Source organism: Semicossyphus pulcher, unplaced genomic scaffold (assembly GCF_022749685.1).
Source record: "Semicossyphus pulcher isolate SPU_LCO1_2020_fin unplaced genomic scaffold, fSemPul1.0.p SCAF_8, whole genome shotgun sequence".
Taxonomy (NCBI): domain Eukaryota; kingdom Metazoa; phylum Chordata; class Actinopteri; order Labriformes; family Labridae; genus Semicossyphus; species Semicossyphus pulcher.
The window spans coordinates 8487514-8507128 of NW_027211759.1; the positions used below are offsets into that span (position 1 = coordinate 8487514).

The 19615-nt window shown below is 43.3% G+C and overlaps 1 protein-coding gene across 2 annotated transcripts in view; it reads left to right on the plus strand.

Moving 5' to 3' along the window:
• Window positions 1-16398, plus strand: part of peak1 (pseudopodium-enriched atypical kinase 1) — a 31607-nt gene extending 15209 nt beyond the window's left edge. Inside the window, exons 3-5 of one of the 2 annotated variants that reach the window (XR_011309716.1) lie at window positions 3748-4571; window positions 9610-11067; window positions 16329-16398. Coding sequence is in view for 1 of the 2 variants with exons in the window: in XM_069686464.1 (XP_069542565.1) it covers window positions 3748-4571; window positions 9610-10989 (2204 nt within the window). In the remaining variant the exon portion in view is untranslated. Of the gene's footprint in view, window positions 1-3747; window positions 4572-9609; window positions 13872-16328 lie in introns of those variants that run through there. The other variant, XM_069686464.1, reaches the window with a different exon arrangement.
• The last annotated feature ends 3217 nt before the right edge of the window (window positions 16399-19615 follow it).

The window sequence follows — 19615 nt, forward strand, 5'->3', positions numbered from 1 at the left end:
AAGTTCCTTCATCTTCTTTCAAACAAATGTGGGCGAATACTGGTCTCTAAAAATGTAAAGGGATTGCCTGGAAGTGTCGATTTCAATAGTGTTTTTAATATATATTTTTTACCTTAACGTTAAGAATAATACATTTTTATTTGACTGAAAGTGTTATAGCTGATTCATCTCCAGTTTAAGAGAACACAACTTAACTTCTTTTCTTTGTTTGATGGTAATGTGATAGTTTACATGTATTGATACCCCAGATTAGGATGAAGGAAAAGGAAAGAAGTAGCAAAATAGTTGTCGAAGAAATATCACTTACCGTAAAATCGGGAATATAAATCGCATCGGAATAGTCGCAGTCAGTTTTTTGGGGGTATACCAGCGGGAAAATCATTTTCTATAGCTGTTTATTAATAAAAAAGTTATTTTAACTCTATTTCAATTATTTTCATTTAAAACACATCAAAACACACACAAATTACAGCCTACCATCTGTACTTATCGAGTTTGCAATCCTGCTAGCTACACGTGCTGTAGCTAGCGTTAGCTGGCAGCCTCCGGTAACGTTGATTGTTGTGAGGGTGGCGGCTGCAATTGCAATCATGACGGTGCATGTCTGTGATGAAGCGTTAGCAACAAGTTGGTTTGCTTAAAACAGCGAAAACACAAAACAGCACTGCGGAATATTGTAAATAGGAGACGTTGTAGCGGCTTGGACCCGGAAACAGTTCAATGCAGAGGTGTGACAACACCTTAACAACCGACAACTTTAGCTAGATTGTAGCGCCATGATCTGGGTAAAATACCGCAACACAATAAAATACCTCTCTCTGCATTTTATACTGGTATATTGGTCGCACCGGTATATAGGACGCAGCCCATTTTGAGATTAAAAAATGTATTAAAAGTGCGTCTTATACACTGAGTTTTACGGTATTATCTTTGAGAGAAGAAGAGAGATAGTTGCCATACAGTTTAACGAATTAAACAACAAATACGTGATACCAAAAATTCCCAAAGTAATGGCACCGTGATCTGCATTTATTTTATCTTACAATGTTACATTTCATTTAGCAGATGCTTTTGTCCCAAGCGACGTATATCTGAGAGTTAATACAACACAAGCAAAGATCAAGACAGGAGGGAACAAAGTCAGTGAGTGCCAACAAACAGCTTCAAGCTCGATCAGACACAGGTGCCGACAGGCAGGGCTCAGGGCGTTGTTGTTGTATCTGACAAAAGGAGACATTTAAGGATCTCAAACTTTTTTATTTCTCGTAATAAATCTTGCACTCAACCTTTTAAGAAAAGTCAGATAATCAATATTGTAAGTGATAATTATTTGCAGCTCTAAAGCCATTGTGTTTTTTATTGTAAGACAATTTGTTCAGATGATCCACATGGGGGTATTTTGATCCCTCTGTGCAGGCTGTGTTATCATTAAATAACAAATACAACAAACAGTCTGGTTGATGTTGAAATGAAAATCACAGACCGAGTTGGTGTTATATAATTGAGTTAAGTCACAGCCACATTGCTGCAACAGAAGATCCCTCTGACTGGACGAGGGAGACGCTTGTTTTCCTGGATGGATTACTGCAGATTGGAGGAGGAACACATTAAACACAGCCGTTCCAGCGAGGATTACCGAGACTCATTTACTTTATCCTGACTGCTCTTTCTTAAGGCTTCTTCTGCTTTCTTAAGACGACGGCAGCGTGACACACACATGAGGGGTTACTCATACTGTTTGACTAGAATTTGTAATCAGAAGTTGCAAAGAGAAAGGTTTGTTCAGGAATATGGCTTTCCACTCGGGGAGGGGGAAAGTAATTTGGTGGAAGACGTGACTTTGAAATACGGCATCTTATAACACTCAGCAGCCTCTCAAGGGGATCTTCAAGGAAATTGGGGTGTTCCCTGGTGAGTTAAAAGCTGCACAGTAGGGTCATCTGTGACCTTGTACTCCCACTCATATAAATTTACCAGACTGTTTCATTCCCATCACGCAAGCTGCACGACTCCTTTGCTCCTTTCATCTTATCAGACACGTGTCTCTGACCCGTCTGCCTCTGTGGTCCTCGACTCCAGAGAACATCGAGGGAGTCCAATCAACCCCTCAACCCCCCCAATTCCCTCTCATCGCCATCCCAGAAAAATAAGGTCACTTCAAGCTGCTGATAAATGTGCTCTCCATGCTGCCTCTTTAAGCCCCGCTGCAGAGGAGAAGTGCAGATTGAGCCGGGCAGCTGGATGGTAGAGGTGACGACTTGTGCCCAGCTGTCCTGCTCTCTGGCTTGAATTCTCCTCAGGGCCACCAGCTCCCTCACGTGCCGCAGCACTCAACCTCGTGTCAGCCTCTCATCTTCATGAGAGGCAGCGAGCCAGTGGGCGGCTGGAAACGACATGTGGGAGAATCAAGGAGCTTGGATGATGGTGTTGAAAGAGTGTCGAGCGATTTGTGCTTCAGGTGTCGTTTTTATCCGTTACAGCTGAATTCTGATTTGAGTTTAGTGAAAGTCACTTTTTCTGAGACCTGTAAAACACATATGACACATGTTTAGTTATGTTTTATATTTATACTATGTTTTATACAGTTAAACCACGTAAAGGAGCTCTTATCTCCTGAAGCATTTGCCTTTTGGGGACATTTTTACAGAAAACTCTATTAAAAAAAACTCCTTAACAGCAACTGGTGGCTCGTCCCTAGATAGATGAACTTAAAAACTTTATTTTTATATTTTACATTTTTAATTTATGGAGGACAAAACAAGCAAAGACTTCCAATACAAACTATGCAATGTTCTTCTGAAGTAATAATAAATAAATAAAATGATGTTGTCAATATAAAATCAACATAAATTATAAGATGAGGTGAATTCTTTATCTGTAATGAAGCAACAACTTAGATAATCTATAAAATAGGTATTATTTAGTAAGAAGAACAATATTTTTCTCCAAAATGTAGTGAAATAGAACTTTAAAGTAGCATAAAAAAGTTAAAAATCAAGTGTTTAACCTTGTAAACATCTCCATGTGGTGTTCTTCATGTGCTACAAGACATATCAGGGACAACATAAGCAGTCATCTCCATGTCTGGGCCTGTCTGCTTTTAAACTGCAGTGTACCAAGGACAGGCTGAACAACACGTTTTCAGATTGGCAGGTTTGAGACGTCACAAACCTAAGGAGCCAATCCCGTTAATGGACGGGGTGATGCTATGCATATCATTATGTGTAACCTATGGCAACCACTTCGGCGATGAGCGAGCCTGCTATTACCGTCTATAAACTCACTACTGACTACAAACGTTAACGTTACTACTACTAATTACTACATTTCAAGCTAGCTACGTTTCAACAAGTTGCCACTAAACGATGGCAGAGACGTGTTTTGTTTTCAGCTGTAATTGTACAAAAGGAGAAACGTAGCACATAGTGGGCGGGGCCTATGCAGAGTCATGAATTTTTAATGAGGGAGAAGGAGGAGATGCCTTGGCAGGATTATTACAAGGTAATTAAACATATTTTGCAGAAAACATATCGGACACAATTTATTATTTCAAGCAGAGCATTTTATATGTCTTAAAACATGACTGGAGCTGGTTTTTAAATTTGCACTGGGATCAGAGGGAGGCTGAGTTTAAGCCAAGACTAAGATCTCGTTTTAGGAATTGGTATAGAGAAGGAAAAAATGGTATCAGAACATCTCTAATTCTTATTTATTCTAATAAGTGTTGTTATCTTTTCATGTCTCCAGGTCAATCCAGAGCCAACATGATCCCACTCAAACAGCCACGGAACATGAAAGCGTCCAACGACACCCTGGCCTCCATCGACCTGGACGGCCTCAGTGAGCAGCCCACCCCTAAGGCCACACCACCACCGCTGCCAAAGAAGTCCGTACCTCGCTCCAGTACTGAACCCATCCTTGGAGGCAGAGAGACGGTCCAGGGATCCCTGAGACCTCGGGCTGAGGCTAAACCTGGCGGCACCAACCTGAGCGTGGCCAACCCTCTGTACGACTTAGATTCCAACTGGGAGACAGCGAGTCAGAGCTCCTCTCTGAGCTCCGAGCCTCATCGAGCCCACGACCACGAGAGTGGGGACTCCCTAGAGAGGCCATCAGCTGCTACGCCTGCAAACAAGGGCCGCCCGACTAACAGCTTGTCCTCCCTGGCTTCCCAAACTGCATCTGCTGCACCCAGTGCAACCGCTGGCAGAGAAAGAAGGGTCTACCCAAGCACAGAGTCTCTGGGTGGAAGGGGTCGAACGACAGGTCGAGGTGCTGCCGCAGGAGGAGGAGGCGGCTCCAAAGCCCAGAGACCTGCTCTGTACAGGGGGTTAGACAGCTGGGATGAGGTGGTGGGAAGGATCCGGGGGCTCCACACGGACACTCTGAGGAAGCTGGCGTCAAAGTGCGAGGACCGTTTCATGGCTGGTCAGAAGGATCACTTGAGATTTGGCACCGACAGCTGGTCCCACTTCAGACTGACCACGGGGAAACCCTGCTGCGAGGCGGGGGATGCTGTTTACTACACTGCCTCCTACGCTAAGGACCCACTGGTCAACTACGCTATCAAGGTGAGATGTCTGGTTCTGTTTATAGATAACTCTGTTCTCACACATTGCAACATTCACACTTACCCCTTCTGTTTTGATTTAATGCTGTTTGTCTCTTTTCCAAATGAGAATTTTAAAGCTGAAGAAGATAACATACTGTGTTTTAAAAAAAATTAAGCTCTCTTTACATCCCTGAAGCAACCATTAAATCAAGTATACTCACAGGAAAGGGGGAAAAAACAGGTATATGTGGCTGTATCTAAGTCTAAAAAGTGATATTTAGTTTGAGTTTAGTCTTGTGCTTTCACTTCCAATAAAAGTTTTCACCCACATGCTGTAAAATCCAGAATAGAAGTCGCACCGGAATATAAGATGCAGTCTGTTTCGTGAGGTATCCCAGAGGTTTTCAGCTATTTCAACACAATTTATTTTCATTTAAAACACATTCAAAACACACAAATTACAGCCTACCATCTGTTTTCGTCATGTCGAGTTTGCAATCCTGCTAGCTACCGGTGCTGTAGCTATAGCTGTAGAGTAACGTTAATTGTTGTGAGGATGTCCGTGACAAAGTGTTAACAACAATCACGTTAGTTTCCCTTGCTTAAAACAGTGAGGGAAACACCGTAACACAATGACATACCTCTCTGCATTTTATACTGGTATATTGGTCACACTGGTATAAAAAAGTGCATCTTATACACCGAATTTTACAGTGCAGCTGCTCACTTTATGCCTGATTAAAGTGAGCAGCTGTATGCTTGAACCAAGTACTGGGACAGCTTATTTTCAGAGTCTAACTAGTTTGACTTCATTAGTTTGTTTGTTTTGAGTCTCCCTGCATATAGCTAGTTTTTCAGATACATGTGTCTGAGTCTGCTGGTGTTCTGAGTCTTGCAGCAGATTTTTTAAGTCCTCGTATTTTGTTTTCGTGTTGAGGAATCTCCTCCCACTCGCTTAGCCAAGGTGAAGGAAGATGTTTTCGCGGAAATATTGGCACTTAAACTTTGAGCCTTTAGGGCACAACCTAGTGCAATAAAACCTGTGTGTGCATGAGTTCTGTTTTGTTTCCCATACATAATTATGTGAGGCTTGCAGTTATGTCTGCTTGTGGTAGAGAGTGTGTATGTGTGAGGTGAGGGAGAGAGAGAGAGAGAGGTGGGGGTCCGGGGCAGAGCTCCCGGAAAAGTTCTGAATGCAAAGAAGATATGGATGAAGGCTGCATTATTCACAGGATATGAAAGTCTCTGAACTCCACAGCACTTCAAAGCTTCGCCTCCATATTAGCAGCAGGCTCAAGAGAAAGTTTTTTTTTCATGTTCATCCATAAATAAGACAACCAGGAGCAGAAGAACACACGCAGGCCCCAACATCCCAATTAAACTTTCCCCAACCCTCCATTTTAATGTGGCCCACTTGTTCTCCCGCCTTCCTTAACCCTGTTGGTGTTCTGGAAGCTCCTGCAAATGAGATTTTTTCACACTGTGATATTTTTAATGCGGTGCTAATTATTCATAATCCACCTTTAGCATGTCTGTGTGAATTCTTGACTCTCAGGGGAAGTCGGGGAGTGAGTCAGTGTGCCTTAAAGCTTTAAAGTATCTCTGTAATGTCAGCATCGAGGAAACAAGGAAGCAGGGGAATTGACTGCCTCTTAACCTGGAGCTTTGTGGCACAACCAGCAAAACGGCAGCGTGTACAGTGTGGCTTCTAAACATGGCAAATCTGTCCTTGAAGGAAGTTCAGCAGGCAGCTGTAGTCTCAGAACAAACATGTCTAAACAAACAGCAAGCGAACATGCACATTCCTGAAGAGTTACCGAGTGTGTTCTCCATCCAACACAATCTAATACACTGTACATAAATTAGGCCAGAGACCAACAGCTATAAATTCACTCTTAATAGAGGCAATAAAATAAAATGACTGGGATTGTATCAGTGATAAAAGAAAACACACACACACGGTCAGTCATCCAAATTAAGATTTCAGAACTAACTAACTTACTTTTCTTTTAGTTCAGAGCATTCAAGTTTCTAATTCTGTTTAAATATGAAGTGATTTTTCATACAAATGTCTTAATTAATTAATCTTAATTAATGTCTTATTAATATCAACAGTAGCTGAAGGACTTAAAAAAGTCAGACAGTAATAGGGTTCATTGTTTTATCCCTGACTCCTCCTGTCCACATGCCAAGGTGTTCTTTAGCATTTCACATTGAGCTCTGCATTCTACTACATCTTCCGATGCACATGAACACATCTTCAGTGATGCATCCTGGGGTCACAGGATGTCTCGGGTCTTTTGAACATCAGACGCCTTCGCCCAGGCGACCCAGCCGTGGTCGATCAGGTCACTTTTAGGGAGCTGTCATGTCGTCCATCTTTTTATACAGCCTATGGGGGATCCCAAAGCGTTCCCAGGCCTGGTGTGATATATAATCTCTCCAGTGGGCTCTGGGTCTGCCCCGGGGTCTCCAAACACCTCAACTCAAAATATGCACATTTAGAGCTAAATATATTCATCGAAGGGAAGTATGCAGATTTATGGCAGAGGCAGAAATATACACTCACGACATAAGAACACATTCAAGAATCAGTGTGTCACTCGTGCATTTATGAAGTTTTATTGAAACAACTTCTGGCCTGGTGGAAAAAGCTGCTCCTCAGTTTGCTGGTGTTTGTTTTTAGGGACCTGCACCTCCCACCTGAGGGCAGCAGGGAGCACAGGCTGTTGTGTGGATGTGATGAGTCGTTGATGGCCCGCGGGGACTTCCTGAGGCACAAATGATGTCATCTTTCACACTGAAAACCTCAAAAATAATGGCTTCATTTACTTCTAAAACGGACTTCCTCAAAGATAGTCAGCAACAAACTTACACCATTATTAAGAAGAAAGTTAAGCTGTTGTTCAACCACAAATATCTCAGTAACATTTTGTTAGTATTGAAGTGAAAGCTGCGATGTCTGCAGAGATGATCTCATCCTTTACTCGGCCTCTTTTCTCTTTGCTGTGATCAAAGTGCAGGAAAACAAATAGCTGCAGAGTCTGTCACTATGGTTTTAGGACAGGTTCGTTCTCACTGCTGTCTCTGACTGCCCCGATTCCTGCTCTCTGCTTCTCTTTGCTCTGTTATATCATTAACACCATTGGCTGCACAATGTTGTAGAGAAACAGAGTGAGACGGAGAGTTTTGAGACATCTTTGATCTTGGAGCTCTCCTGTGCATTCTCTGCTAAAACAGTGTATTTTGTCCCCGATGTTGCAGAGGGTTGCCGTCTCCCTCAGCAGTTTAAAGGTCTGAGTTTAGTTTAGTTCATTAAATAAAATAGCACTCTCCAAACATCAAACAAAAAAAGACTTAAAAAGGAATTACAGAGTGTGAGAGAGAAACAGAGAAATAAAGAAACATTAAAATAAACAGAGATACAAACATCAGCTATCATTATTAAAAAGTTAAGACACTTAAAGGATAAAACTGCAGTTAAATCATAATTTTTACAGACAACTAATGCATGAAAAGTGTTATGAGCCAGTACACTCGTAGGTACTCGTCAGTCCTTTTGTGTAACTTTCAGAAACAGACCATACTTGACATTCACAGGCACGCCACACCCTGATTACTTAGCTGTGTGGAGGTGAGAAAGGCTCCAAGGGTTTGAACTTACACACTAATGTCTAACTTTTCATGTGAACCAACGAGTGCAACAATATGAGCGTCCTCACGAGAGACTCTTTGAAATGTGCCCAATTATCCCCTTTTTTTAATCCCCTGGTTCTGATCAAGTATATCCCGGGCTTTAGACTGTCCTCCAGCACTCACAGACTTTCCTACCTTGCCTGTGGTTCTAAAACCCAGAGCCAACATCAGCCACAAGGACAGGATTGAAGACAGAAGTAAATAGTGCTTTTTGGGACTATTTTAAGCCAATACAAATTAAAGTTGCAATCTCAAAAACCTCAGTGTCGTTCTCATTGGTGGCACCTATGATAATAAACGGTAATTGCAGGAGCACACTTCCCAGATATCCAGATAGTGTCACATGTGTGCAGCCACGGTTGGCTCCGGTTGTAACTCTTGATTTTCCTCGCTGACGGTCGCTTTCCTTTTTAAACTGTTTGCCTTCATCTGAGCGTCCAATTTGTTTCTTTTTCTTTGGATTTTCACTTATTTTTGAAGTTTGAAGTTTATTTGTAGTCCTCCATCTTTTCGAACACTTGTGGAGACCGGAAAAGCAGCCGCTTAGCTCCGCCTACCCTCTCTGGCAGACCAACCACTGCTGGGTGATTGAAAACGCGTCACTAACTAGGCGCCGCTTGTGAAAGTCGCGCCAGACACCCAGTCTGTAATACTGCAAATGCAATGGCTTTCATCAGTGGGCCATAGGCTCAATCACCACTGTGCTACCTCATTCAGTGATAGATAGTGACCTAACAGACATTTATTTAAATAAAAATCCTCGAGATTATCACTTTAAATGCTCTCACAAAGACTGACTCAAAATAACGTACAGTACCCATATTCATTGTAATAAAGTCACATGACAGCCAGTGAGGCAACATGGCTCGTCTGTTCCTTATCTCCACTATGCGTAAGCCTTGAGGGGCTCATGTGTTCAGGCCTCTGTGGGTGTGTCTGTCTGTCCACTGCTAATCTCGCATACTGCTTGACCCATGAGAGGATGCTTTTTGTGCACATTGTACCCTCAACAACCTAGTGCAGTTTCAGTCTTGGGTTATGATCCTATGAAGTTAGCACTATATGAAAAGAAAAATCCTGATGTCTTGTTATCTTTGCCACCATCTTGACTGTAAGGGAGCCTGGAAGGACAATTGAGTGATATTCACTTCTTTGTTTGGAAGGGGAGAGGGAGGTTGTTCGGGTGCTGTTCGCCACACACATGCCCCCAGACACACCTGACAGAAATCTGAACTCTACTGAGTGCACTTTTCAGTTTTTAATAGTTTCTGTACGGCACTGGAGCACTGCTGCGTGGGACTGAACTCCAAACCAAACCCCAGACTTATGCTAACGTTCTCTTTCTTATCTATTTTCTCCAGATATGTCGCAGCAAAGTGAAGGAGACCCAGCAGCAGTTCTTCCACAGCCTCGCAGTGAGACAGAGCCTGGCTGTGAACTTCAACATCCAGCAAGACTGTGGGCACTTCCTGGCTGATGTCCCCACCCGCCTGCTGCCCTGGGAGGAGGAGGAAGAAGAGGAGGAGGAGGATGAGAAGGAAGATGTGAACGGGATGAAGGAGAAAGAGAAAGAGATAAAGACAGAAACTAAGACGGCAGACTCCAAAGCTCCAAACGGTAAACTAGACGAAACCCAAACAGAGAGTCACATGAACACTGCTGGCCGTTTGAAGAGCAGAGTGGTGGTCATTACACGTGAGGTGCCCTTTCAGACGGTGGCTGACTTCGTCAGAGAAGGCGTGGCAAGACACACTCATAACCCGGAGCTGTACGAGCGTCAGGTGTGTCTCCTGCTGCTGCAGCTGTGCTCCGGCCTGGAGCACATGAAACCTTATCATGTGACACACTGTGACCTGCGACTGGAAAACCTGCTGCTGGTCCACTGCCAACCTGGCAACCCCTGGAACCTGGATGTTCTTGAACCCAACAACAACAGCAATAGCGGCAGCAGCAGCGGCAGCTCTGGTGCAACGTCTGCCAGTGCTGCTGCTGCCGCCGCCAACGCCACCTGCCCCGCCCGCCTCATCATCAGTAACTTCTCACAAGCAAAGCAGAAGAGCACTCTCATGGCCGCCGACCCTGGTACGCTGCGCGACCAGTCACGCCTTGCACCTGAAATCGTCACAGCGACTCAGTACCGGAAGTGTGACGAGTTCCAGACTGGGATTCTCATCTATGAGATGCTGCATCGGCCAAACCCCTTCGAGGAGACGCCGGAGCTGAAGGAGCGGGAGTACACGTGGGCCGACCTGCCGCCGCTGCCAGTCAGATCGCTCTATTCACAGGGTCTGCAGCAGCTGGCCAGGTTACTGCTTACTGTCAACCCCTCTGAAAGGATCCGCATGTCCGAGGCCCGGGCCTGCCTGCAGTGTCTGCTGTGGGGCCCTCGAGAGGACTTGTTCCAGGCTCTGGGCTGCAGCAGCACAGGCCCCATTTCCGGGGCCACTTCCAGCCAGCGCGAGGCCACCCTCCAGAACTGGCTGGACCTGAAGCGGACTCTGATGATGATCAAGTTCGCAGAGCGCTCGCTGGACTCGGCCTGCGGCGTGAGCTTGGAGGACTGGCTGTGCTGCCAGTACCTGGCGTTTGCCACCACAGACACCCTGAGCCGGGTGGTGCACATCCTGCAGCAGCCGCAGCCCCATCCTCAGGCCCAGAACCAGAGCCAGCCAGCGCACGCAGCACCGAACCAAACACATCAAGCACACACCCTCCACCTGACTCAGTCGCAGCCTCTCTGAGTTCCTCTGACCTGCTGTTACCATGGAAACAGATCCAACTTCCCCCATGTGGTCCCTCTGCTGACGCTAATGTGTGATGTAAGCTAATAATCAGCTATGTTGTCGCAGCAGCCTCAACGCTCAGATAAAACTAAACAGCTAGTTGTGCAAAGTCTGTGTTTTCTTCATGGAAAAATGAAACCATAGAGGCAGTGTTCCCATCAGACAGGCAGGGCTTCATCATCAGGGTAAGTCTTAGCACTCAGTAACAACAGAAGTGCAGTATGTAAAGTGGCTGGCATGATTCCTAATTCCAGTCCGGGACAAATTAACACATTATATACTGGCAAAGTTAAGTCCCTGCCTTTCTTTAGCTGGTCACACCTCACATAGGCTCCAACACTGTGCGAGGGATTTCTCGATGTTATGTTACTTTTTCAGCCAAGTTCTGCAACATCACAGAGTTGTGATAGCTGTATATTATATATAGTTTGCATGGCGGCTGTCTCCTGGATTAATTTGCGGCAATATCAGCAACAGAATACATTAAAGATTTTGAACATTTAAAGACACAGCACAGTTAGATCCCCTTAAAGTGCTCTGTGTCTGGAGAGAAAAGCATCTGAAACGCAGATTTTTCTCACATTAATTCAATTCATTATTACAAAGTGTATTTTAAGCAACTGTTTATTCTTGGGAAGTCAGATTTTAAACATGGGAAGGCTAGAAAAAGAGCGATTAAGGGAGAGACTTTGAAATGAAAGGATTGATGGATTTGACCTCCTCAAAATCAGTTCTAATCAGGGTGAGATTTTTTTAATCGAGGCTGATGCAACCACGTGAAACAATTTTTTTTACCACTGAAGCCAAAGATCTGCCGCAAACTTTCCATTAAGAGAGTTCAGAGATACTTTTACAGAATAAGACAGATTTATGTCAGTTTATAATAAAATGCAGTTGGACTTTATCACAGTAACCTAAGTTCAAAATGTTACTCTTGAGTTGAAATTGAGCAATTCTTACACTCTTGGACACTTTATCTCTCCACACCTACCATGGTTTTACATTTGGTGCATAATAAACAGTGAGTTATGCTGGCTAAGAAGTTCTCAGAGATCATTAAACAGGTTTGAGACACTTTGAAGTTAAAATGGGACGCACCTCCCCGACCTTTGGTTCAGTTTCTCGTCGGAGTATGTGCAATTAATACCTTTGTTTGTTGTTTCCTTCGGAAGTAACAGCTGATGAACATTTTAAAGACATTATGCGGTGTTTTATTAAACTTCTGTTCCATTAGTTTTGTGGCACATAAACTGATTCACTTCAGTTCAAAACTGCGAATTAAGAAACAAAGTTAAAGGACTTCTCACAGCGGATGGGAGACGGGGATGTTTCGGGGACTGCAAAAAGTTTGTCTTTTGTCTGTTGTGTTTGTTTTTGTCAAGTTAAACTCGGATGGGTCTGCGTTACGGATGACATTTGCACATTGAGTCTGAACGTCGGCGCTCCTCGATGGAGACTGAGGACACGATGATGCAGGAGAGACTGCTGAGGAAAGTTCCTGTGAATTGGAGGAGCCGGGTTTGTTTTGCAGCGTGGGGAATGTAAAAGTTTGCCTGGACTGAAAACAGACATTTGGACCTGATTTGCTTCAGAAACACACTCATCCTCCAACTGAACCACTTTGTTTCACATATAAACAGAAGAGAAACTCAACCACTGAGACTTGCTTCCATTCCTCCATCCCCTTTGTTGCTATCCGGCTAATAAGACAATCCTGCATTGATGCTCGCTGCTCGTCACGCAACAGATGTGTTCTGCTTTGATTAAATGAGCTTTGCGTTATTGCTCAGTACCTTCCAGCCTGGGGTCAGTGTAAGGTGTACATGTACAAAAGCTTCAGCTTCCCCATAACAATACATTAAGTAACATTTTGAGTTTAATGCACAAGGATTTATTTGTGGAAAAGCATCTTTAACTCTGAGCTAAAAAGCAGTACCTGTACTTCTCTGCAGTATGTTTCCTTGACGTGCATTCAGGTGCATGCTTTTTTCAAACCGACACTGCAAAGCGTACCTTATTTGCTCTGTATAAATGTGTCTTTTCATATCTGAAAACTGCAGCAGTTCAGCTTGCCACTGGGGAGGAGTGAGTACTTTTGGGATCAGGATCCTGTTCTCTTTCACTGCAGATGTACAGAACCCGACTTACAGGTCCACGGCGCGAGAACGGGACAAAGCAGGTGTGAGATTGGTGCTGCATTTTTAAGGGTTTGTGTACTGAGGAATGTGTGTGGACAGCACTGGTGGCTGTCCTTGTGTCTAAAGATTTAAGCCTTTATATAGTATATATAGTATAAATATATATAACCTTTATCTATTTTAATCCACACACACTATTTTGTCACGTACGGAGCACCTCTATTTCTGTCACTAGAGTCTAAATATCATTTATTCATTTTTAAAGCTTTACTTCAACCTCGCTCGCTTTGGGGGAAGACAAGGGTGAGTCGTTATCACCGATCTAAAGGATGCATTAAAAAATATTCTTCAAGATGAGAAGCGTTATTTTACAAAACAATGTACAGTATTTTTACCCCTCTTGTAAAGTTAGGAGATGAACCACTTTGAGAAGAGGCTAAAGGACGACTTTTGAGTGCGCCATGAAAGTCCAGCATTCATCACCTGTACGGCCCCCACAGCGAATATTGTGTACTTTTTCTGTCTCTCTCTGCTCTGGTTTTCCTCTCTTTGCATTGTTTATTGCCACTGAACAGAAAAACAGAAGCTCTCTGATGCTTTCGATTAATACGTGTACAGTATGTCTCCTGGCCTGCCGCCATTTATTGTTGATCGAGTTAACCAACGGTAACAGAACAATAAATATATGTTTTTATAAATACACTTTGTGCCATTGTGTTATTGCTGTTTTGTTACGCTTGATTTTACCCTTCAGAAGAGAAAAACTCGAGTCTATAGATACGGGACTGATTTGTAAATGGAAGGAGCTATTACAAGTGTACTATTCACTTGTGTACTTGAGTCACATTTTCAGGATGAAGATGAGCATGTAAGCCCTTTTTCTCGTTCTTTTGGACCTGGACTGATACTATACAGTCACTTATTTCAGCGAAATCAGAACCATGCTCGGGCCTTGGGCCCATAATGAACCTTTAAATTATTTACAGTGACCATGCTAAAACTGGGAACATATTAATCATCTCAGGGGGTTGGAACATCAACCAAATCCCTGTGAATTTTTTAAACTCAAGAGAAGCCTGCAAACTTTAATCGTTTCTTTTTCTCTTTGTACATTTTGCAGGTCCTATGTTTCTTTCTCTCTTTTCTGCCGTATGTCTGGGCAGCACATGTATCGTAGAGATAAAAAGATTCCCTCACTGGTCTCGGAGTCAAAAGAGTAATTTAGTTATTAATTCAATCTCTACTTTTAAAGTGCTATGTTTCTGTCGGCGTGGACATTGATGGCTGTTTTTCAGAATATACTAACTTAATCCTCTTCGTTCCCTGTGGAACATAAGGCTACGACTATCTGCTTCCATGTTGGGCTGGTTTTACAGAGATGTTTCAGACTCCTGACCCCCAGGCTAACTCAGCTCTAAGACCCATGTTACCATGGTAACAATCAGTGACACCGCTGACCAGTAGCACCAAATTTTGAAGGTCTTTGATGGTCCTTTCAAAAGTCGGTTGCTGAGGTTTTTTTCCATATCAGGTTTTTTTTTCTCTTCGCTGAATTTTCCAAGTAAAATGCCCTTAAAACTGTTGAATTTTCGTCTTAATTTACCCAGAATTCAATGCACCATAGTCCTGTTTAAGATAGTCAAGAACTAAACTGCTTTGTGAAATGGAGGAAGTCTTTATTTGTTATGTCTAAGCCATAGTCAGGTCCTGTCCTGTGCAGCATGTTGTGCCTCACCACAAGTTAGCTCTGCTGTTTTCAGTTCTGAGATCACAGTTCTCCGCCAAGTAGTTTGGGCCTCCTTTGTTTCCTCTTCCCAGGTGGAGTCCATCTCAAGACATACTTTAGGAATGCGGCCCTGGTCCATTCTGACGATAAGTCCGAGCCATCGGAGGTGTCACTGTTTGATTTCCAGCACCACGTTGCGACAGTTTGTGGTTTTTGTACAGGTCGTTGTTGGAGATGTTTTCTGGCCAAGAGATGCGACATATCTTCCGACATCGACATTGATCTTTTTCATGTCATTCTCCACCACTCACCAGCGTTTGGAGCCATACAGCAGAACTGATTTAACATCACTGTTATAAAGTCTGATGTTTTCAGAATATGTATAAGATTAAAAGATTTAAAGACTTGACCCAACTCGTATTGATCAGCAGAATATAGGGGCTCTTATCAAAGCATTTTAACAAAGATTATTGTATGTACACTTTCTAAATAACCACTGCAACTATAACTACGATTTACATTTACTTTAATAAATCACTTCAATAGTCTTCCACCTCTTATTACAGTGTGTCATTCAGATATTTCACATCGTCTGTCTTTGTGCTGTTTAACAGAAAGTGGAGTGTCTTAATCTAACTGGGGAAAATTCTGAATTTTGCAACGTTCGTATGAGTCATACACGGACTCAGTAGAGTCGCTCTTTGAAGTATTCCTGTGCCTCCATCACTGCAGCAGCTCCACCACCAGATGGAGACATCCAAAAGGCAAAAAATACCCAATTCCCTTTCTGTCAAGCCACTTCAACTGACTATTTTAGTGTTTATTCGTGCCAAATTGTGTACAGTGTGGCCGACAGCTGAGGAAAACTGCTGTGTGGACTTTGCAGGATGAAAAAGCGGAAATGTTTCCACAGTGGCTCAAAGGGATTTGCGACTGATGAAACTCTTGTCGTACGGCTTAAACCAAGATGGTGAGATCATCCTGTCTAGACTGAGATGACTCTTGTACCTTACATAATGTCTTACTCATCTAATTAAGTAATTGAGAATTAGGTGAGAGCAGTGGTGTACAATAGTTTATTGTAGTGGGTATACTCTGATTTTTCATGTACACACCCGTCCTTAAGTGACCCCACGCCACGCTTATTAACGCATACAGTATGCATCCACACATAACTGAGAGCATTCTGAAAGACTGGATGTAAGAGGGAATCCATTCAATCTATTGTCATGTGGTATACTTAAAATACAACTGCATTTGTATTATTAGAAAGATCCAGTATACCTGTGATAAATCTCCCCAGCTTCCAGATTCACGTGGCACACGAAGGTTTTTGTCTGAAATGTAACGGAGCTTCGTTTGATCAGGCTGCACTGCTGCTAGTTTGGTTTGACCTTATAATTACTGTTCATCATGTTCTGATTGATTTTCAGTCTTCATCCGCCATCCGGTGTCTGAGCTGCAGCAGAGAACATGGCCACCAAACAAAAGCAGGGATCCTCCATAGACAAGATTTCAGGTAGTAAAATCGTCTCAAATAAATGTTACCAGCGCACATTATATGCTGCAAGTGCTTAACATAAAAACTAATTCAATGATTCCTTCGTTTACATAAGTACAACTCGAGATTTACTGTTGCAAAATGTAGTTTACCCAATCAAAGGCTGTTTACTATACTCATTTAAAGTATGTTTGTTGTGTATCTCCTCCAGGACCTGCTGGAAATCTTTGCGTCTTGGTTTGAATCCACAGCATTAAGCCGTGGTGGGTATTCCATGCAGGCAATAACCGTCCCATTCATCAGTCTGGATGCAGACTGATGCTCCACTAGGTTTAATACCAGGATTGTGAGTCATTGCTTAATCAATAATGTGATAGAATGAGGTCAAAGCAGGCCAACCGGGGGGGGCGGGGAGCATCCAGGGGTCCCCGAGAGAGGCTGTGGGGGATCCAACAGTTAAATAACCACTAACATCTGTCGTGTAATTATCTTTTTCAGGTGATCACATGAAGATAGAAAGATGTGTTAAACCAGCACACTTGCAGAGATACAGTAAATGTTAGGCATAGTTATAAACAGATTATTACAGCAGGCTGAGGATGACAGAGAGGAAGAGAGGGCGCATTCCTGATTGCACAACTTCTCACCATTCGACCAAAAAATGATGATCATGCATAATGTTCCATCGACTAATCAAACAATTTATATGCAAACCCAAAGGTGGATTCAGGATGTGGCAGGGCACCATCGGGCAGAATTCCAAAATCAACATCGTTTTAATGTGTGACTCAAATTTGAAGTACAACTGATACTACTATGTCATGAAAACAGACAATTGTTAACTACTTAACCATATAGGGGCACATTGAGCTGAACTAATTTTCTAGCATGTAGGACTACTCGTACTGCACTGCATAGAGATGTTTTTCCCACTGAAAAGGTACCCACTTTCACCACTTGAATGGCACTCTAGAGGCCACTGCGACATACTTTATCCTAGTAGGGAACCATAGACGTCATGCCATGTTTTCTTCACTGGACTGGCACTCTACAGGGTAATGCATTACGTTTTCTCAACTGAAAGGATAACTTAGAAGACACTATAGTGTATTTTCTTCACCTGAAGGCCACAGTAGAGGTCACTGCATTCCATTTTATCCACTTGATGGGCACCTTTGAGGTCACTGCAATGTATTTCTTCACTGGAAGGCCACAGTAGAGGCCACTGCATTCCATTTTATCCACTTGATGGGCACCTTTGAGGTCACTGCAATGTATTTCTACACTGGAAGGCCACAGTAGAGGCCACTGCATTCCATTTTATCCACTTGATGGGCACCTTTGAGGTCACTGCAATGTATTTCTACACTGGAAGGCCACAGTAGAGGCCACTGCATTCCATTTTATCCACTTGATGGGCACCTTTGAGGTCACTGCAATGTATTTCTTCACTGGAAGGCCACAGTAGAGGCCACTGCATTCCATTTTATCCACTTGATGGGCACCTTTGAGGTCACTGCAATGTATTTCTACACTGGAAGGCCACAGTAGAGGCCACTGCATTTCATTTTCGCCACTGGCATGGCACTCTAGAGGCCACTGCAACATATTTTTTGTCTGGAAGGGCACCATACATGGCACTGACATGATATACTGGCACCCTACAGGGCACTGCATTACGTTTTCTCCACTTACAGGGAACTTCTCCACATTTTCTCGACTGGACTGGCCCCCTACAGCACAATGCATCATGTTTAATACACTGGAAAGATAACTTAGAGGCACTGTATTGTATTTTCTCCACTGGAAGGCCACAGTAGAGGTCACTGCATTCCATTTTATCCACTTGATGGGCACCCTTTAGGGCACTGCAATGTATTTTCTACACTGCAGGCCACAGAAGAGGTCACTGATTTCCATTTTCACCACAGACATGACACTGCAACAATTTTTTTGCCCTGAAGGGACCCCATAGATGTTTTCTCCCCAGGACAGGCACCCTACAGTACAGTTAATTACGTTATCTGCACTGGAAGGATAACTTAGAGGGCACTGTATTATATTTTCTCTACTGGAAGGCCTCACTTTTTGTCACTTCATTATGTTTTCTCCATTGTAGGGCACCCTGTATTTTCTCCACTGGAAGGGAAGCCTTTATGGCCCTGCGTAGTGTTTTCTCCACTGTAAAGGCAACTCAAACGGCATTCACTCGGGCACTGGTTGCGTTTTCTTCCTCACTGGGCCACACTTTGTCACGCCTTATCTAGCAATGAGCTTTATAAGAGAGCATTTTGTTCAAACACAAGACAACGCCCAACCAAGTCCACCGGCATGGAAAACTTTATGTTGCTAAGCAGTATAATACGATGCCAGACAAACAGAAATATATTTGTTCGATAGAGTAATAATTATTAACAAGTAAAGGTTACATTTAAACTAATGGCTTTAATTAAGGCTAATAAATCATTCATTTATACTTTACAGATCAGTAATAATTAATAAGACTGTCGGGACTGTCAGGTTGTGAAATAAACCTCAGCTGGTGTTTATCCTTCTATAGCACTACTTTCTTTGACAGCACTGATCTATAAAGCGTGAATAAATGATTCACTGACATGAATAAAACAGCTTTTAAACCCGAATGTGTTCCTGATTAGAATTCAGAAACTCTGATTTTTATTGAACCACATAGGTTTTGACTTCGCACTGCATGGCTTTAGGATGAGAAATCGTTAAATACAACTTTCATCGGGTTTAATTGGATGAGAGGGCGGATAAAGTTAAATGTTTTGCTATCAGAGGTGCTATCACTTCACCCTGCCCACCTCCTGGATAGACAGTTATGTAATTTCACACTGAATCATCCCTAACAGATGACATGATGGTAAAGAAGGGAGGAGGAGGATGAAGAGGAGGAGGTGAGGTTTTTTCTTGGGACAGAATTTGTCAGTTTGGGGGTCAGCGTTTTGTGGGAGCGATGATGAGGAAGGCTTGAAAAGTTTGCGTGTCCCTGAAGTACACTCACACATCTCCCATCCCAGTTTCCCCCCTGAGCACCCGTTGCATAACACCAGGCTGTGTGTGTGCGCGTGTGCGTGCGTGTGTGTGTGTGTGTGTGTGTGTGTGTGTGTGTGTGTGCGTGTGTGCAGCAGCAGCAGCAGCCAGGTCCTCCTCAGTGCTGCTGTGGAGCCTCGGAGGAGGAGGCGGTGGTCTTGTTAT